Here is a 21,290-nt window from a genome sequence, read left to right on the forward strand (position 1 = left end):
GCAGTGAGGCGCCATCCAGGACTAGGCTCACTGTGCTGCTCTTCCAGGAAATTCCCTGTGCCTGCAGGAAGGCACTGCTCTCCGGCTGGGCTCACCTGCCCACAGGCTCACCCGAGGAGCCACCAAGGCCGGGCCCACACTGCAGAGCTGGCAGGCATGGGGACACTGCCCAGAGCAGCCCCAGCATCTCCTACTCTGCTTGAGAGTTTAGTTCCAAAGTCCTTCCCAGCTAGGGTAGTTATAAGAGGGAGAAGTTAATGGGTTTTGGAAGTTAAGGAGGGAATAAGATTCTGTCAGGCTCTTCCACAGTCCCCTGGGCTTTTATGGGAAACTTTCCTCATGGCTAAGGCACACTGAGAGCACACTGGGACAGGAGCTGTGAGTCTGTACCTTTGCAAGCTGCCATTGGGGAACAGCAGATGTTTGCAGTAACAGCAGCTCTGCTTCTTGCTCACTGCCTGCTCCAGCCAGCTTCAGCCTCCCATGCCTGTTGTCAGGAAAATAATTGAAGTGCAAAAGCAAAATGACAAGGTTGGGAAGGAAATTTGGCCTTTGGGAGCTTTCTGTCTTCCTTGGATTCCGTGGTGATGGATGCTACTGTAAACACATCACCTAAGGGGTAGTGAGGAAGGAAAGATGAGACAGGAATGAGGAGAAAAAGCCAGAGGGGAAGATGTTCTCCACAGGTCAGAGTGTGCTCAGGGCAACAGGGACACTGAGCAGGCCTGAACTTGTGAGGTGCCCACTCCATTGGGAGCTCTGGCTGATGTGTTGAGAGCAGTTCACACCTCCACATCCTGCGTCCTGCTCTCTGCTCCCCTGGATGGGGACAGTGGGGGCATTTCTGCCTGCACTGGGGAGTCTGGTGGAGCACAGCTAGGCAGTTCTAGAAGTGCATTCTGGGTGGCACATTGGCAGTGCCACCTCTGGGCTGGGCCCTGGAGCTGTGCCACAGGAGGTAGGGTTACCCAGGCATTGCAGGGACCTGCTAAATGTCCTTTAGGGCTTTCCTCTGAGAGTGAAGAATGTGAACCTCTTACCAATAGGAATTTTACTTTATGTGGATATTTTTGTGGTGTCTTGGACAGGAGGAACACAGCTCCCACTAAGTTCAGTGGGATTCATGTATCCCTCTCCTCTGGGCAACTGAGAATAATTCAGCCTCAGTCAACAAACCTTTATTTGCATTTTCATTACAGTTCATCAGGGTGCTCACTGGAGATTTTCAGAGTTTGAAAAGTTGAATTCGTAGAATCCCAGACTGGTCTGGGTTGGAACTAACCTTAAAGCCCATCCAGTCCCACCCCCTGCCATGGGCAGCAACACCTTCCACTGTCCCAGCCTGCTCCCAGCCCTGTCCAGCCTGGCCTTGGGCACTGCCAGGGATCCAGGGGCAGCTACAGCTGCTCTGGGCACCCTGTGCCAGGGCCTCCCCATGCTCAGAGAGAAGAATTTCTTTCAAATATCAAACATAAATCTCTCCTCTTTCAGTTTAACACTGCCCCCCACCTTGTTCTGCCGCTGTCTGCCAGTGTAAAAACTCTCTACTTTACAAGCCCCCTTTAGACACTGAAATGCCTCAATAAGGTCTCCTCAGAGCCTACTCTTCTCCAGGCTGAGCACCCCAAGCTCTTCCAGCCTGTCTCCATAACAGAGAGTTTCCAGCCCTCAGAACACCTCCAAAGCCTCCCCTGGACTGGTTCCAGCAGGTTCACATCTTTCTTGTGGTCGAATTTTTCAATCAATTTATTGCTGTCTCCTGCCTGGATGAAAATAACTGGTAAATGTGGTTTCTGATGGAGGTTCTGAGGTTTACATCTTCCCCATGCTGTTTCTGCTAGTATATGCTTCAAATGTATATTCACATTCTTTCTGTGAAGCCAGTTTGCTAGGAAGAAGGGAGTCATCAGAAGGTCATGTATTCATCAGGATTCATTTTTAGAAAGGAACAAGGCTCCATGCTTCTCTTTGGAGCCTTGGTCCTGCTTTTCTCCTTATAGGGAGTATTTTAATAAAGGGAACAACTATCATTTTTCAGCCTTTGGAGACATGGAGTGCTGTTCCCAAAGAGCCTCTACTGCAGTCAGTGCTACCCATGTTCTGTCTCTGTGCATGCCATGTTTCTACATTGTGCCTGTGACTGTCCTGTGGATGTGGTGTTTCCTGGTGTGTGCACAGGGTGCTTTTAGTACTGATCTCATGACAGATTGATAATCACAGAATCCCAGACTGGTCTGGGTTGGAAGTGACCTTAAAGCCCATCCAGTGCCACCCTCTGCCATGGACAGGGACACCTCCCACTGTCCCAGCCTGCTACAAGCTCTCTCCAGCCTGGCCTTGGGCACTGCCAGGGATCCAGGGGCAGCCACAGCTGCTCTGGGCACCCTGTGCCAGGGCCTGCCCACCCTCCCAGGGAACAATTCCTAATTCCCAATCTCCATCCAGCCCTGCCCTCTGGCAGTGGGAGCCATTCCCTGTGTCCTGTCCCTCCATCCCTTGTCCCCAGTCTCTTTCCAGCTCTCCTGGAGCCCCTTCAGGCCCTGGCAGGGGCTCTGAGCAGGGGGGCAGAACCACTCCCCTCCCCTGTTGCCCATGCTTTATATACTTTAGGTCTGTAATATTCCATGGAAAGCACTTCTGAGCTGCTGGGTTCCTATCTGAGTGCACATGGGAAAAAACAGAGTCCTTACTGACTAGAGAAAGGAAAATCAAGTAGGACTTGACACCTACACAGATGCTTATGATGGCTCACAGACCCGTGTAAAAGAGAATTTTCCCTCCTGGGAGGCCTGGGTGCAGGTTGCCTGGGGTGACAGCTGGAGAGGAGTGATCCTTGGCACTGTCCCTGGCTGTGGTCGGGCTGGGGGTGCGATGTGGGCTGTCCAGTGGTGTCATAGTCAGGGTCACTCACACCAGTGCCAGCTGCAAGGGGACAGCACGTGACTGATGAGTCTCAAGCACTGGCAGGCACCACCCATCCAGCCCAAAGCCAGCCAGGCCAAGGCAGTTTGAAATGTGTCATATTTTTGTAGACATGTGCCCTGACTCCCTGGGCTGTGCTGGTGCTTCATGTCACCTCCCTGCCCTGCCTGTGGTCCTGGAGCAGAAGCTTTGCTGCTGGGTTTGCTGTACTGTCACACCACCCCTGCCTGTCTCTCACCTCTCTGGAGCTGTGTCACAGAACCTCTTCTGAGTGCAGCACGATTATTACTGTGGCTCAACAGCCACCCAGGGCTTGACAGAAATGCCAAGGACTGGTTTGCTGCACACGGGCAAAGCTAGGAGCACGAGGGAGACATTTGTCCCCTGAAAGCTCTGTGTGGCTGGAGCCAGTAGACACATGTGGCAGTTTTATGATGGTGACATTTTGCATTTTTTTTTCCTCAGCAGTAGAGCAAAATTAATCAGAAACGCTTTGGAACAACAACTGGTTTATAGGGATCATAGCCCAAGTGCATGAAGAGCTTTGTCATGAGGACAGCCTCAGAGCTAACTTGCTAAGACATTCAACTGCCTTTAAATCTCCACTGGAGAATTTTTGCCTTCCTGGTTGTGGGTCACTTGTGCTAATTTGGCATTTTTAAAGCAATTTACATTTTTCTTTCAGCCCAAACACTTATCCTCTCTAGTAATGAGAACGCTCCTGTGCTTATTTTTGGGGGTGGTGGTGAAAGAATTTCAGCTCTGAAGGGAGGCAGCTGTTCCCCTTGGCTTACCAGCAGCTTTCAGGCATTTGTTGAGCCTACAGAGAAAACACATTCTTAAAGTCTGTGTCAGGAACCCAGCTTGGAAGGCAGAGAAGCCATGTGAATTGTCAGGGTTGCTCTAAGACCTGTCACTTGTCCCAGCGATGGGGGTGCTGCAGGGAGTTTGTGGTGTGTGTCTGTGAAACCCTCACGGGACTTACAGTGCAACACATGGAACAGATTTTAATCTCACATTAGAGAGCTGAGTCAGAAGTGCTGAATGTAAAGGGAAAGTTGCCATGTGGTCATTAGGGCCCAGAGACAGACTCCTGACATGGGCTCAGGCACCTGTGTCTGAGGGTAAACTGGCCAAGAAACGAGCTGGGAGCAGAGTTACAAGTAAGACTTCTGAGATACAAGTAAGACTGTTCCTAAAATAATTTAATATTAAGTGCATGGAGCTCTGATGCTCCTCTGATCCTGCCCTGTCCTGTTCCCTGTAGAACTGGAGGGACAGTGACACAATCGCGCCTGAGCAACTCACTGCTCAGAAGTGGTTTAGGGTGGGGCTCAGGGCAAGGTTCTTCCCCCAGAGGGTGCTGGCACTGCCCAGGCTCCCCAGGGAATGGGCACGGCCCCGAGGCTGCCAGAGCTCCAGGAGCCTTTGGACAGCGCTGCCAGGGATGCCCAGAGTGGGGTTGGTGGGGGGTCTGGGCAGGGACAGGGGCTGGGCTGGGGGATCCCTTCAGTCCTTTCCAGCTCAGGGGATTCTGTGATTCTGTGGTGAGTTTGAAGGCTCTGGAGAAGCATTTCCTGGTGAGACCAGAATTTTGAAAATTAAAGAGGGAATAAGCTTTGGATAAGGATGATTTATTGTTGTGGAATACAAGGTGCCAGGACCTGCTGGAAGAGGACAGTGGCCCATGAGGAGACTCTAAAGCCCATGACAGCTCTTGCAGAAGCCAAATGCAACACAGGGGCTGGAGCAGAAGTGCCAGAGGAAAACCAGACCCTGGTGACCCAGCCTCCCTCTGAAGGGTCCCGGAGGTGTCACAGCATGGATGAGTGGGAAAAGAGGGATAGCTGTGGGGAAAGGAGATGGTGGGCTGAATCTGTGAATTTAATTGACTTTGCAGATTTCCACTTCTGTGCCAGGAAGCCTTGAATTCAGGCTTAGAGTAAAAAATGTCATTCAGATCAGCCCTTCAAGCCTAGGTAACATTTTTTTTTTTCAAATCATAAGAGTGTTGAACAGCTACTTCCCAGAAGAAGGAGACCTCCAAACAGAAGATTGTTTGTGTGTTAAAAGGTTTTTCAGGAACCTGGTTCCCTCCTTAGGGATTCAAGCCTCTGCTTTGAAGTTCTGTCTCCAGCTGGAAGCTCATACAAACCTTTAGGCCAAGAGCAGTTTTTCCCTAAAATATTTGAAATCAGTGCTTTGGTACAAGTCTCTTATTTGTGTGTGGGTTTCTGCTTTGTGACTCAGCTTGGCAGGAGACAGCCAGCCAGTGTCAAATTGGATTACTGAATGAGGGAAAAATCCATATTCCCTGGTAAGATTCTTGGGGACCTCTAAGTCCTGCCTTGAGATAAATGCTCATCAGGTGGGGAAATGGGATTATTTTGCATCACTCCTCTGTGATCGTGGAAACTCTCCTCCATACCCTGATGGATCACGTGGAAATACAGAGCAGAATCATTTGTCTTTTTGGGACCAGGGACCCACTCAAGTCAGTATTTTTTTTCCCTGTGCATGGAGCAGTCATATCAGTGTATCTATTTCTCCTTCTCTTAATGCATTCCTGAGGAGCCACAGGAGAAATGAGTGGCCTTCAGACAAGTTCCACGCAGGTCCTGTGCTCCAGTGACTACTGGAGGCACATGCTGATGGTGCCATCCAGCCCAGGACACACTCCCCATATCCCTTCTCACTCCTGGAAGACATTAAGGCAATCCATGTGTGACCTGAAATAAAACATGCTCTTGTTAGCAGCCCCACAGTCTGGGACTGATGCTGGAGAGCTGCATCCTCCTTCCAGGGCTGCATGGTGAAGGCTTCCAGAAAACGCCTCCATGGAGGAAAGTCCCATCTCCTGGGCTCTCCCCCAGCCACTGTCCCAAGCATCTTTGTGTAGCCCTTCCCCATCGCTGTTTTCCCATGGCAAGAAGTGCCTAGTTCAGAAAGCATCAGCCCCCAAGCCCTTTGATCTTTTCTTTCTCAAGAGAAAAAAGATTAAAAAGAGACAAGAAGTTAAGGATTTGTGAGGGGGAACGGAACATGAATAGCAAATTCTGTTGCGGAGGTCACCTCCCCCCAGCTTTCTTCCTGTGTGATCGGGAGGAGGGAATGGTGTGGAGCAGGCAGTGGGGGATCCAGGGAGGAAGGCAGTAAACTGGGGGCAGAGGAGTGGGGGTGGAGTGGTGAAGCGCTTCAAAAGGAACAATGCTGCCAGCGCTGGCATTGTCAGGCGGCCCTTTACAGAGGGCCATGAATACAGGTTATAAATTCTTTGGCCATTGAGAGAGCTCTCCAAACCTGACTCCATCCTGCACTAAACCACGGCTGAGCCCTATCAGTTGCATAGCAATGAATTCATTTACATCTGGATAGTTAATCTCCAATTCACTTGACAGTTTATCTCCTCTTGGAAGAGCAGCAGTGCCTGCTCTATTGTGTTGGAGCCAGTCAAGGCTCATCAGCCAGGCCAGCACCTCTGGTTTGTGCTCAGCAAAGATAAGCATGGTGGGTATTGATATGAAACATGAAATTATTGCCCCAAGCTGCTTGATTCTGGTATCCTTTCACTCAGCATCCTTCTCACCTTCACCCTTTGCCTCTCCAGGGTGGAAATGCCATGTCCCTCCCTCTGACACTGTCTCAGTACAACTGGAGTGTGAATTTTCTGATGTGACTGGCATTAGATGAACAATTGGCAATCCAGAATTATTTAATTTATTCTTGTTTACTGCAGTCTCCTAATTCTGCACTGATTTTTATCTCTGAATATTTTCATAGAATCATTACTGTAGGAAAAGAGCTCTGAGATTGTTGAGTCCAACTGTTCCCCCAGCACTACCAAGCCCAGCACTAAACCATGTCCCCAGGTACCACATCTGTACATTTTCTGAGCACTGCCAGGGACAGTGATCCCAGGACTTCCCTGCACAGATCCCCCAAGAGGAATCCACGCTCTCTTCTTCAGCGTGGCTTAGCGGAGCAGCTCCCCAGAGAGCTGTGAGCAGCCTGGGATGTCCTGCAAGGGTGGGAGAGACATCATTCACTGAATTCCCACTGAGGAGAGCTGACTTGTGAGCCAAGGCTTTTTGGGTAGCAGTAATTCAACCACGCATGCCTGGAGAAGTCCTGTGGTACTGCACATCCAAACGGGCAGTGATGAGGAGAGGGAGCCTGATGCTGCTGGGCTGTGTGGGCATGCAGAGGTGAGCACAGGGCCTGATTTGGCAGACCAACTCACTTTCTGTTTCTGTTAGGAAAGTGGATCAGGAAAGAAGACCTTGAGGGTCAGGGGACCAAGTTAAGCGTGAGAATTCCTTGATTTATTCGTGGTTTTAAGTCTCCGATTTTAATTTCCTGCAGTCAGTATTTGTATGTATTTGATGTGGTTTGGACATGATCTGGAGAAGGGACACTCTAATTAAATATCCCTCTTCTTTTATCTGGAGTGGCTACAAATCTTTAACCGGGCCTTTTGTTTCCTCAAATACACAGTGCACTCTGCTCTGGTCATGAGAGCCATGGCTGAAAGGTTTTATGTGGTTAACACCAAACAGTTAAAAATGGTGAGGTAAAATAAAAACTGATGGGAATTTAAAATCTAATATTGAGTTGAGGCAAAGCAACTTTGTCTTTTACTTTTAGTACTAAACAATCTTTCATTTGTGGACAACTAGGAAAAGACAGAACTGTTTTCCCATGAAAGCTCAGAGTTTCCCTGAGTCCCAGTAGTATGGGAGCTGAAACTGGAAGCGGAGCTCCAAAGACAGGGAGCAGCCGAATCTGCTGAGCCATTCCTGCTCTTCTCTCCTTCTCACCTTGCCTCTCCATGGGAGGAGCTGGAGCCAGGAGGTCACAGAAGTTTTTCAGTGAACAGCAGCATAGGCTGTGGGAGCAGTCTGCCCCCAGCAGCACTGGGACTGGATTTCCTGTCTGTGACATGTAACTGGAATTGGTTTAAACATGGAAGATTTGGCTCAGCAATGTGGCCATCACAGGCTGATCTTTCTTCCGCATGAGGCTCCAGCCTGTGCTGGGTCTGCCTGGATGATGCCAGCTGGGTGTATCCCTGAGTTACTTTTGCTTCCTTTCCAGGTTATCCCTAGGAAACCAGTGAGCACCCAGCAAAGGACCCCAGCCCACCCCAGCCTGCAGGGGCTGATGGAGTCAGTCCTGCATTCCTGGGGAACACTGCTGGTAGCAGGGTACTGGCAATATGGAGAGTGAAGCACAGGGCAAAAATGCAGATCATTTCCCCATGGAATTGTAAGCACAAGGATGAAGTCAAAAGGGAGAATGTTAAGGAGACAGGTCTAGCCAGCAGCTAGACCTGTCTAGCTGCAGAGTCCTGACCTTCCTGAGAAGGTGAGAAGACAAAAGTGCTTCTCTGACAGTAAGAGACCATGGAATGTCGTGATATGATGTACCAGAGGTGAAGCTGCCCCAACTTGGCCCATTCTGAGCTGTACCCAGTCATTCCCTGCTGTGCCTGGCCTGACAGTGCCATGGTGCTGCTGCAGCTGGGTTATGTTTCCCCTTGAGTTGCAGGAGTCCCCTGAAAGGTTTAAGTTATTGCTGTTAGCAGCCTTTGGCATTTCTTTTTGTCTGCTTCATCTGAGATGGGCCATTTCAGCTCCAGAAGGGAAGAGTTTGGGGCTGTCTGTTCCTGGGGAATGGCGCACTGAGAAATCCAGTGATTAATCATTGGGACAGCCCCGGTACATCCTCCCATCACTGGGGATTTAATGGCACTTCGGGGTGTGACAGCAGAATGAGGACTGATGTGATTAACCTTAAAATCTATGGGGAGATGCTGTGTTTGGTAAATAAATTAAAGGATCTGAAAAAGGAACATCCTGTTTCAAATCACGAAAAAGACTTCTTCCTACAGAACCGAGAAAGTGTTGTGGGTTTTTATGTTTCTTTTGTGTGCTTTTTTTTGTGCTTAGGTGGAATAGTGGGGAATCATTCCTTCTCATGGAGTTCACCCCCCGCTCTGCCTTCACAACTCCGTGTCAAAATGTTTAAAGGCCTTTTTATTGTTCCTTGGTGTAGAAACAAATTTCTGTTTCTTGTGTCAGTGCCTGGTGACCCCCAGCCATCTCTCCACAGGAAAGATGTCATCTGTCTTCCTTATCTGCTCTGTGGTTTTTGTTTTTAAAATAGCCTAACATGACTTGATTTGATTTTACTCTTGTGCATATGTTTAAATGAAAATAAAATAGAATAAATAGCATTAATATAAATACCATGGTTAGGATTTAAACCAAACAAAACTGGGATATTCAAAACTGTATTTTCCATGGATGCTGATGAAACCCCTTTCTGCCTCATTTCATGGCAGCCTGGGAAGCCCACAGGGAAGTCTGAGCCATGGGATGCAGATAGGACAGACATTTTTCACATTTGACATTTGTTCATTTGAAATTTCAATCATAACAAATTAGTTGTTTGTAGCTACATTCCTTGTGGGGTTTTTGGGTTTTTGTTTTGTTTTGTTTTTTAATCAAAACGCAAAGTTACTTCATGTCTTCTGCTGCATGGAAGGTGGCAGGGAGCAGGGTTGGAGTGCACAGGGAGTTTGTATCAGCATGGGCAACAGAGCTGGCTTTGGTTATGAATTTTAGACTCCCAGGCTGGCTGGGGTCATCAGAGGCCTTAAAGCCCATCCAGTGCCACCCCTGCCATGGACAGGGATACCTTCCACTGTCCCAGCCTGCTCCAAGCCCTGTCCAGCCTGGCTTTGGGCACTGCCAGGGATCCAGGGGTAGCCACAGCTGCTCTGGGCACCCTGTGCCAGGGCCTGCCCACCCTGCCAGGGAACAATTACCAATTCCCAATCTCCATCCAGCCCTGCCCTCTGGCAGTGGGAGCCATTCCCTGTGTCCTGTCCCTCCATCCCTTGTCCCCAGTCTCTTTCCAGCTCTCCTGGAGCCCCTTCAGGCCCTGGCAGGGGCTCTGAGCTCTCCCTGGAGCCTTCTCCTCTCCAAGTGAGCACCCCCAGCTCTCCCAGCCTGGCTCCAGAGCAGAGGGGCTCCAGCCCTTGGAGCATCCCTGTGGTCTCCTCTGGACTCACTCCAACAGTTCCACATCTTTCCTGTGCTGGGCCCTAGGGCTGGGGCAGCTCTGCAGGTGTGGTCTCACCTGACTGGGCAGAGGGGCAGAGTCCCCCTCCCCTGCTGGGATCAGCCCAGGGCAGGGGGTTTCTGGGTCCCTGTGTGTGTGGCCGAGGAATGTGGAGCTTTTCATCCAACTAGCCATTTCCATGGGCCTGTGCAGGAATTGGTGCCTCGCAGGTTTGGAATTTCCACCTGCACCCAGAAAATGTCTCAGTGAGCTGCCGCTGCTCACATCCTCATGCTCAGCCATCTGCAAACCAGCCCTGTGGGCTGCAGTTCATGCTCATGTTTGGGTGGGCATTTGTCCTTGTCTGAGTTTGGCAATTGCTGCTGGATGCACTCCTGAAAAACCCTGGCCCATGTGCTATTGGGCTTGCGCTGGGCTAGGGGCAGAAGTACTCCTTGCTGCTGTCTCCCTCTCAGAGGCAGTGACTTTCTGTGTCTGCTATCTTCCATGACGAAAGCCAGATGAGGGATTGCTGCTGCTTATACCATCGAACTTTCCTAAAGAAATTTTCCCCTGGGTTAAGAACAAGCATGACAAATCCCAACCCAAAGGAATGGAGTCAGGGAATGGAAACGTATAAGCCATGAAAAACAAGAGCTTTAAATGGAAAAGGGCTTCACACCATAACACTTGGCAGTCAGCCTTTCACGCTTCAACCTGCACAGCCAGTGCAGCCAAGAGAAAATGGGGGTGAGTTTGTGTCTTCAGGAACTGCAGCAGAGACCCCTTGGCTAGTGCCAGGCACAGCCCTGACTGCAGGATGGCAGCTTCAGTGAGGGACCATTACAAACCAGCTCCTCTGTGCTGTGGGCAGAGAGCACCAGCCCTGATGGGAATTAACCTCTCAGGCATTTTTGGGGAGCATTGGAGGCTGGTAAAGAGCAGCACTTCATTTGAGAGTCTTCAGACCCTAGCAGGACTGAGAAAAGTTCTTGGGTGCTCTTTCATAGAACCTCAAGACTGGTTTGGAAGGGACCTTAAAGATGGTCTGGTTCCACCCCTGGCCATGGGCACCTTCCACTAGGCCATGTTGCTCCAAGCCCCTGGACTCCATTCTCATGTCCTTGCTGCTGGTCAGGGGGTGTCATTATCCCACAAAGCCCCTGGTTCACCCCAAGTTCCCTGCAAGACTTAAATTTCTGTGTTTTCAGAGACTGGGGGGCACAGGGCTCAAGCCCCTGAGGCAGAGGGAGGTGACCCCCAGGCGAGGGTGTGGGAGCCACTGTGCCAGGATGTAAATGCTGGATGGAGGATGCTGCAGGAGGGGGTGTGGGGAGGAAGATCCCTATGCAGTCTGGAAAGGATTAAGGAGAGGGTCTGTGGGCCAGGGATGAGAACACTATCTGTGACCTGCTCCCAGCCTGCCAAAAGTGGGGGCTAGAGGCAGTATCAGAACCTCAGAGGAATATATTTTTTAAAGTATTTTCTTCTTGAACCAGTGCAAAAAACAGCGAGCTTGTTTCAGTGCTCACCTCCTCTTTCAAGCTGGATGGGATCCTGGATTTTTTAAAAGAAAGCAAAGTGTATTTCAAATACATGCTTTCTTTTAGTCTTTTTTTTTTTCCCTTCCAGTTGCATTCTGTTTGCTGACAGAGATTTTGGGGCCCTGGGGAATATACATCTGCCAATGATGATCTCGGCTCTCCGTGGATCCGGGCCCTGTGTCAGGGAGCTCTGCCCCGCTCACTGCTTCTTCCCAAGCAAGAGTGGGCTGAGTCCTGCAGCAGGTCCTGGTAGTGCTTCCCCAGGATTATATCATTGGGCCAGTGCAGGGAGAAGGGTTTCAAGTTGTCTGTACAAGCCCTAATCTGCTGTCCCAGAGTCCTTCTGTGGCAGCTCCAGGTGCTCTGGGATGTGATGCTGTGGTCAGTTAAGGCCTCACACAAATCCTGACAGTGGTGGACTCCCAGCTTTGCCTCCTTTTGAGTGATTGGCTGGAATATCTCAGTTTTACTACTGGAGAAACCAAGGCAGTGAGCTGATCCTTCTCATATACTGTGAAAATATTGGTGGCAGAGACCCAGCTTCCAGAGACAGACCCCCAGGACATGGGGGCTGAGGGACACGTCAGAGCCCTGCTATGGTGTCAGCTTGACATTAACCTCCAGACAAGGAGCCTGACAACCAGCAGGAGCCAGACCCTTCACTGTGCCCTCCTGTGCCTTATCAGAGGGAAATAAATCCTGCCTGATTGGTTTTTTTTAAATGAGAATTCTCAGCAGATAAATGAACTGCCTGCACAGTGATAATGGGCTGTTTGGGAAGTGAGTCTGCAGAGTGTATGTGCAGCTGGAAGTCGTCAAAACCATCTTATCCCATGGAGTCTCCTGTGCTGAACTTTTGTTTACAAAATCAGACAGGAAAAGGAATTTTTCAATGGGTATTTTCTGATAATTATGAAACATCCCGCTCCAGTCTAAATCCACGTGTTGGGGTTTGATGGACACTGAATGCCATGGCCAGTGGTTCTACAGGAATATCAGTGAGGGGGCCAGCTGATGCACTTCGGCCCCTGTCCCTGCTGTGGCCTCATGGTGTGTAAAGACACCAGTCCTTACACCACACAAAGCTGCTCTGATGTGGAAGTATTGTCAGTTTTACCTACTATTTTTTTTTTCTTATTTTAACAAGTTCTCCTAAATAATCCTGACATTTAGTCACTAGTTATAAGCTGGGCAGGAACAACCTTTCAGAATATGGTCATAAATACTCAGTAGTCATAGTTCACCACACTTTTGTTTTCCCTGATAGTCGCCTCTCCGTCCTTTTCTGTGATCTTCTCATCCATAAAAATCCCTTTGTATGGTCTCTGCTAAAAATCAGGGCTGGATAATTGGCCAATTTCCTGCACTCTGGCAGTTTTGTGGATTCATTGTGCTCATGCTTATCTTCCTCCCCATGGGCCGAGGTTGTCTCTCCCAGTGCAGAGTGGGGCCAGATCCAGCCATGGCTATGGCTCAGGTCCAGAAAGGCACCAAAAGTTTGGAGTGTGGTGTTCTGGGTAGAGATTCTGCCATAAGAATCACCTCTGCAGCAGGCAGGGAAACATGGGTTCTGCTGAGGGCTGTGAGCCCTGCTTGGGGGGGACCATTAGATAAAACCCCTCGAGGTAATTTGGTTCCAGCGTTAGGTAACCATGGAAAAAATGCAAATAGACCTTGAAGCCCAATCTCACGATTGTGTCTGTGTGTGAAATGTCTTGGCACCTCGCATCTCCTCTCTGAAAAGCTGGTATTTTTAGATTTATGACATTATTTTTGATGCTGGATGCCTTAAAACTGTTCTGACATGAACCCAAGCTATTTTGCTATCTTAAAAAATGAAGTCTTTAATGAGAACTGAAATTTATACAAATGTATTTGAATTACAGTAGAGCAGACCACTTCAGCATGGACATGGAAAGAAGCCTGCAAGGAAGGGGAACAAAGCTGAGCACAGGTCAGAAACTGGAGCTTTTCAGAGTTATCCCTCTCCAGAGCTGCACCCTGGACAAATCAGCTTTGCATGTGAAACCATCCCTGTCCAGCTGTGAAACCCAGCTGAAATGTAAACTTCTCTGAAGCCTTCACGGGTGGTTTGCATCTGTATCTGTGTCTGATTAGCCAGAGTTGTGCAATGGCAGCGAGTTCTGCTGCCAGGTCTTCCCTCCTTACCTTGACCCGAGGTTTCACTCCTTCATGCCTTGTTTTGTCAGACCAGCCTCCTCTGGGCAAAGCAAGTTCAGCCTTGTTTTATGAGCCTCCAGAAAGACAGACAGCTTTTCCTGACTGATGGTTCTGATTGCTGGGGACAGCTGTGGCACAGACACAGCCAGACAGCTCACCTGGAGCGGGGCTGGAGGTGGGCATGAGCCCAGGCTTTCTCTAGTAGGATTTTCACAATGATTTGCTTCCCCTGTCATGTTGTTTCAAATTCCTCTCAAGCCACACTTTTCACAGTCTGGATTTTCTCTCATGAATTTCTCAAGGGGCTTTCTGGAGGGGAAACTACTTCTCACCATAACAAACAACCAAAGCCTTCATCATTAAAAAATAAAGCACTAACATGGCCCTACAATGGACCTCTTTGTCAAGTCTCATCTGTTTAGATCACCAGAAATTATAAGCCTCAACTTTTGAAAATAACTTTCTTTTATCAAAATAGGAAAGAGAACTGCAAAACATTCAGGAAAAATCTGCATGAAAGTGTAGGCATGTGGCAGTAGTACTCTGTGTTACACAGAAACCCCAAATTGCCTGTGTATACAAATACTGGATTTAAGCTCTTCTCACTGAAGGAGCAGCCAAGTCCCTAGCATGGGTCACTGCTGTGCTTGTGTAAAACCAGTGTGAAAAAGAATCTGGCCTTATGAACAGAAAAATCTGATTTCAGGGCGTATGTAGTTTAGCCCCAAAGTTTAATATCTGTCTCCCAGAAACTGTCTGCCAGTAATTGCTAAATGGTAGAGCAAGGGGATTCACGTGGGGAATGATGGAAAATACGGTGTGAATTATGAATCATTTGAGTTAAACAATCCACAGACATATGTCCCCAGGTAATATCAGTGCCTGCCCACCCAGGGAAGCTCCAAGTGCTGCTGCACCAGTATAGGCCAGTGCTGCACAAGAATAGGCCAGTGCACTATTCCCAGAGGCTCGTAGGTGGGAATGCTGATGCTGCAGCAGGAAGAACTGCCCCAAACCCACCACAGGAGGCCCTGCCCTCTCTTGGCCAGTGATTTTCTCTCTCCCTTTCAAACGCCTTTCTGCAGGCAAGGAGCTGGGAACCACCATCACCACAACATCTGATCTCCATCCTTGGCACTGACCCAGCTCCAGCCTCTCTTTGGGGAGGGGCCACGTTCCTCTAAAACAAGGGTGAGATTAGGCAAGGCAGCCAGCCTTAGGACAGTGGGTGTAAGTCAGCTCTCACTGAAAAACAAAGCTTTTCTAGTTGCTTTTGAAAATTCAGAGTATTTGTGCTGAATTCATTGAGTTTGAATTCCAGCAGGGCTCTGGAGCAGGACTGGGGGGACAGCCTAGAGGCACTGAGGTTTGGGGGATGCAGATGAGCTCAGTGTGAGCTGTGGCGCTTGGGAAGGTATGGACATGTGGAGACACGTGGAGTTCTTAAGACAGAGGTATTTTGTGAAAAATCCTGCCCAGTGCCTGTGGTCATGTCAGGCTCACTGCTGGCCACAGCCAGGCAAGGGCCAGACCTGCTGCTTTCCACCAAGCCAGCTGGGACACAAACTGGGCTCATCTTGTGTCAGCTCTCCAACTGCCTTTGCTGTATCACCACCGAGAGTTTCACTGGCAGTGGCCAAAAGGTCCCCAGGCCTTTGTCTGACACAGAGCTGGAAATACACTCCAAATTCACCTGTTCTCACCTGAAGGCCCAGTGCTTGTGCTTTCCCTAGATAAAAGAAGGTAAAAAAAGAAGTAAATTTGTCTTGATGGAATTTTTTTCCCTCTTAGAAAGTCTTTCACATCCTTTTCAGGGGTACCACCAGTGGTGATGATTTACAGATCATTCCTGCGCACCCCATAAAGGGAGTGGTTGTAGAAATTCCTCTAATTACATTTAATTGGTTTTGAAATTTAACGGTCTGTAATTTCAGTGAGTGGCTCTGAGAAGGACTGCTGGCTGAGAAGGCGGAACAGCTTGCTGGAATGAGCTGGATACATGGAAGTAATACTGGCAATAGTAGCTTTAAGAATTATGATACTAGAATTAGTTAGGCCAGCTTAGGTTACTGTGGGCAGAGAGCTTCCCATTTAACTCCCATGCTGCAGGCACTGTGTTCTGGCAGCTCTTCCATTTAGCATCCATAGGGGAAAATGCTGAACAGAGTGCGCTGAGGAGAGGCTGGAAGACACCAATCCTCTGTATTTTTAATGCTGAGTGATACAAAGCTGCTTCTTGCCTGTCCTTTCACCAAGCATTTGATTCTGTTAAGTGGTTTAATTCATTCACAAATGCTCTCTGGACTCCACAGTTGTGCCAAATATGCAACTGTCTGGGTAAGGGTGTACAAACAAGGTGTGCCTGATTCCTGCAGGGAGTTACTGTGGCAAGTGCAAACACGCACCAGGAATGTGAATCCACGCATGAACAGACACCCGATTAGCAAAGAATTTCTGAATGCAGAGACCTGATTTGAGCAACAAGTCATGGCATCTGTCCATGTAAATGATGTGTGCCATTGCACACACATTTCAAAACTCTGTTTCTAAGGAATATAGGTATTTCTATGTATTAGACCACAAAGCTTCTCTGAGTTCCCCCTTTTTAACCATAGTGATGAGGTCACTGGAAAAAGAGTGACTGACTGTTCATTCCCCTTCCTCATTCTGAGTGCTGTCTGTCACATGTCAGGCAGTGCATGGTTCCAAGCTTATACATCCAGGGAAAGCAAGAGCCAGCAATGGACGGGACAGAATAAGGGAACTCACAACCTCTGGACCCATCTCTTACATGCCAGGAAAAAGACAGCATCCAGCCCCCTGAGCTCCAGGAGCCTCTAGCCCGAAGGGAAGGAGTGTATGTTTGGGAAGGACACTTGTTCCTCTTTGTGACACCCAGCCTGTGACCTACAGCAACAGGGTACAGCCTAAAAGGATGAACTGCTGAAAGCTATGTGAGAGCTGTCTGACAGTGTTTGTGCTCACCTCATCAGCCATGGCTCTGACCCCCAGTGTTTCAGATCATACCAGAACATGCATATTTCCTCATCCTCTTCCCTTCCAGACAGGAAGACAGAAACCAAAGGCTGTTGACCTCTGTGGGCCTCCAGAACCTGAGCCCATGCTCGTAGCCAGCCTTGAGCTGCCTGGCTTCAAACTCCTATCACAGGGCACACCAGCACTTACTGCTTTTAGTTGCAGCTTAAAATATCTATGAAGCCCCAGTGGCCCCAGAAGTCACAAGGATGGATGGTCCAAGGCCATGAAAAGCCCAGTCCTTCTCATGCCTTTCCCATTCCACTGTTATTCCAGTCCCCAGGTAGTTGCATTAGTGCTGTCTGTGCTCCTCTTCTCTAGCAGGAGTCACCTTTTCAGTTAATACCGTGCTTTTCTGAAGAGGAAATGCTGTTGCTTTTTTTGGAGCTTTGAAAGACTCCTATTCTTCAAAACCACTTCTAGAAACATGACTTAGAAGGTGGTGTGTGCTGAGCAGGTGCCCACTCACTGCTGAAACAATGAGAAAAAGTCAAACTGCATTTAGCTACTTAAGGCATGCAAAGAAAAGCTTTTAAAAAATAAAAGGACAAATAATTTGTCTTTTTGCAGCGTTGCATGCAACACAAACAATTCACTGGAATGCTTTAGCACAGCAGCCAACAAACTGCTGTGTCAGCAGGAACATGGGAGCTGGGTGTGCTGGGCTGGGGGGAAGAACACCCTGAACTGGCACAGAAGGGGACAAGGACTGACATGGACCTGGGCCTTCAGACAGAAAGCCCCTTCAGAGAATCAACTGCACCTGCAAGAAACCAACAGTTGCTTCAGTAGTCCCTTTTCTGAAGCGTGATTGTCACTTTGCCCATGTAGAAGCAGCCTGGGGACATGGGTTGGGACCTGGCTGTACACGGGGGAGCTGAACTGTGTGACAGTATCTGAAGCTGATGGATGCATCTGGTTTGCAATCTCCTTACTTTTTTGCACACATTTATGGATATCCTTGCTGTCTTTTAAGTGCCCCTCAACTTGCAGTGCACTCTGAATGCAGGTGTCTGTGCAAGTGGTGGCATCATGACAGAGTGCCAGGGCTGCCATCCCCCCACTGCAGGGACACCTAGTTTGCAGTGTCATACTGACTGTGTGTGTGGAACACCTCCTGCTCCTGTGGCATGCAGGACATGGGAGCAGGGCCACATGCATAGTGTTTTGGGGACTTGCCCCTGCCACCCCCCACAGCACCAAGCTGGTGTTTCTCAAGGTTTCTTGTACCTTTGTGGTGCCCACAGGGGATCTGGAGAAGGATTTTGGACCAGGGAATGTCCTGGAGGGACAGGACACAGGGAATGGCTCCCACTGCCAGAGGGCAGGGACAGATGGGATATTGGGAATTAGGAATTGCTCCCTGGGAGGATGAGAAAGCCTTGGCACAGGGTGCGCAGAGAAGCTGTGGCTGCCCCTGGATCCCTGGAAGTGTCCAAGGCCAGGCTGGACATTGGGGCTGGGAGCACCCTGGGACGGTGGAAGGTGTCCCTGCCCATGGCAGGGGGGCCAAACAAGATGATCTTTAAGGTCCCTCTAACTATTCTGTAATTCTGTAATTCTGGCAGTGAGTGTAGGGGTTGAGCAGCCCAGCTAGTTTGTGCAGGTATTTGTGATATTTGTTTTTTGGAGATTTTCCATCTTTCCCTTGGCAATGACTGCTGTTTATTGCAGCCTGTACCTGGCCTGACACAGGTGTGGCCCTGGTTTGGCACAAGCTGCCTTCCATGCTGGTGGCTGAGCTGCCAGCTCTATGCTGAGGGGACACAGAGCTGGTGCCACCAGGACCAAGGGCTGTGCCTGGCAAGGTCCTGCTTCCCCACAGCTATGCATGATGCTCTGCTGGCTCTATCCAGGTGGGACATTGGTGAGCTCCAGCCATGACGGAAGAAGAGTTCTGTGGATTAGAAATGTGTGTCATCCCACGGCACAGAGCTGTGAGCTCAGCACCAGGACAGAGGGACACACTGCACCCTCCAAGGCACTTGGGCTGTTCTCTGTCAAGGCACACACTGCTCCAGCAGCCCAGGCAATTCTGCAAAAAAAAATCTAGTTTGTTCTCATTATCCCCATCAGAACTCATAAAAGAAATTATGCCCTCAGAACCAACAGCCACATTTTTGCCTGTTTATGTCTCATGTTGGAGCCTGAGTAACGTGGGGAGATGAGGGCAGTAAACAGAGTTGTAAAAAGAACAAACCTGGAGATCACAGCAAAGGGCAGCCTGTGCAATGTTGTTCTTAGTGTCAGGGTAATTTGTGTGCGGTTTCATTGAGTTTACAAAGGCAGTGCAGGGCTGGATAGGCTGGATGAGGTGATTGGAAAATGCCCCACTCACCAGGACTGCTCCAGCCTCTAACTCGGAGCCTAAATTCCCATCTGAGTGTAGCCAGGCACTCAGGTCAGGGCTGCAGTCCCAGGGCACTCGGGGCTGTCCCTGGCATGGCAGACAGGGAGGGTACCAGTGCCCTGGCCAGGTGTTGGTGTCTGGGGGCTCAGCCCCTCCTGGCAGCATTCCCCTGGGAGCTGCCCCGGCTCTGAAGTCAAGGTTTGGTTCTCAGGCTATTTTTGAAGCCAGAAATGTGAGTGTAACCAATGCTTCAGCACTTTCCCACACCTTTCATGTGACACAGGACTGTACCCAGTCATAGGACTCTGTCCCCAGGACTTAAAAATCGTCACAGTTTCACTTCCCTCCTGTTTTTCTTTTTCCTTTCCTTTCTGGAGCCAGTGGAGTTGGTTCCCTTTGCTGTCTGGGGAGCTGCCTCATATGGCTCCTTCCTGAAAAATTACCTTCTTTGGGATGCTCTCACCAGTTCTGAACTTGTTTTGCAGGCAGGCAGTGCCCTTTTCAGTCTCTTCATGTGTGTTTCACACCAGCTGTTCCATATCTTGAAGCTCAGAACCAACTCTTGTGGCAGAAAAAGGAACGTTTCAGGTTGATTTATACATAATTTACACCTTATTGTGGTTTGGATTCACATTTAAAAATAATTAAATGTACGGTAATTCACATCTTTCTAGTGAAATGCTAAAGAAATGCAAACCCCAGGTACTGCACATCGACAGCCTTCAGATGGATCATGGATTTCTGCCTGGTCCTTATCTCCTGTCTGGGAAGAGGAGAACTACCTGGCCAAGGCACATGGGGAAATCTGCTGAACAGAAAATGCTGCAGTTATCCATATAAACCCTAAACCATCCAGGCAGTTGCAGGTTCCCTGATGTGCCTCAATTACAGCCAGTCCAGGGATTGCTGGGGCACCAGGCCCTGAAAATGCTCACTCAGTGAGTTTTCCGCTGGTGGTGTTCCTTTAATTCTAATGTACTGTGAGAACATTAATTAAAAAACCATACCAAAATAAAGTGGCTCCTTCAAGAACCAAGAACCTGTCATTTGCATGAAAACCCTGGATTATAAACTGCTTCTTCTACTTTTGCTGCCAAATATGCAAAGTAAATTGCACAATTTTGGGGATGCAGTTGAGCCGCTTTGTGTTTTTCTTTCTCCAACTGAGAAGAAACATTTTCTCCCATCCACAGGGAGTATTTGTTTTTCTTGCCTTGTAACACTTACAGCTCCCATCGACAGCAGGACAATAACTGCTCCACTATTTCTTATCTCCCTTCAGCGTGACGTTGGGATTTTCCTAAGATAAGGATGGTTTGTTTGTTTTATTTGCTTGCTTTAATTTCATGGTTGTTTTTCCAAATAAAGGAAAGTGAAGTTTAGGAAGCAAAGCAATGATGGCAGTTGTGTGCTGTGCTGAGCCTCATTCCCATCCTTGCTCAGGCGTGAGAATGTTCTCAGCCAGTGGGACTGTTCACATCCAAACTTTTCTCTTCCATAGTTGTCACATACCCAAGTCATTTACCCGAGTTTCATCCTTCGATTGCACAATCAATTATTGTTTTATGACAGAGAGTGGGATGCTTCCTTATTTTCTTAGTGCTTTTTTTTTAACTGGAAGATGATCTAGTGCTGGATAATGTTTCAGCTGAGTTGTGTAGTACCCCAGGAGATGGCTTCCCTAGGACAGGGAGGCCTCAGTACATCCTTAAATTCATGTGCTGGCTCCTGCAGTGCTAAGAGTGGGTTTGTGAGTGGAATCTCCGCAGTGGGAGAGGGAAATGGGACACTCTGGTCTCGAGTGGGACAGGAGAGAGCAGGTTGGCTTAGACAGCGGGTGTTTCCTGGGGAGAGTTTAAACTATCACAGAAAGCTTTAAAATACTTTTAGAGCATTAAAATTTTTATGGGTTTTGATAGGTTCTATGTTTATATAAATCAGAACATTCAGGGTGTTCAGTCAGAGCCCCTTTATGGGCAGATCATGCTCCAGAGTCCCTGTAAATGTCCAAGCTTTGTTTGCCAGGTGGGACAGCCAGTTCCCCATTTGTTACTTCTTCAGTGTATTTTTTTCCATTATCTATCACTTTACTGTACTTCTCTAAACTATCCCTTTGGGTTACGCTGGTTGTGTCACACCAGGTACCTCAACACTGTGAGCTGGCAGATGAGACAAAGGGCTCTTATTGCCCA

The 21,290-nt window shown here is 48.9% G+C and overlaps 1 protein-coding gene across 18 annotated transcripts in view; it reads left to right on the plus strand.

The window, feature by feature from the left end:
- The window catches only part of EXD3 (exonuclease 3'-5' domain containing 3), a 250,288-nt gene that overhangs the window by 149,382 nt on the left and 79,616 nt on the right, over nt 1-21,290 (plus strand). Inside the window, exon 23 of one of the 18 annotated variants that reach the window (XM_030231046.2) lies at nt 13,418-14,101. The exons of 16 other annotated variants lie outside the window; for them this stretch is intronic. In XM_030231046.2, the coding sequence (XP_030086906.1) occupies nt 13,418-13,420 (3 nt within the window). In that variant the 3' untranslated portion in view covers nt 13,421-14,101. Of the gene's footprint in view, nt 1-8,016; nt 8,206-13,417; nt 14,102-21,290 lie in introns of those variants that run through there. One more of the 18 variants, XM_050980870.1, reaches the window with a different exon arrangement.

This window comes from Serinus canaria, chromosome 17 (assembly GCF_022539315.1).
Source record: "Serinus canaria isolate serCan28SL12 chromosome 17, serCan2020, whole genome shotgun sequence".
NCBI lineage: Eukaryota > Metazoa > Chordata > Aves > Passeriformes > Fringillidae > Serinus > Serinus canaria.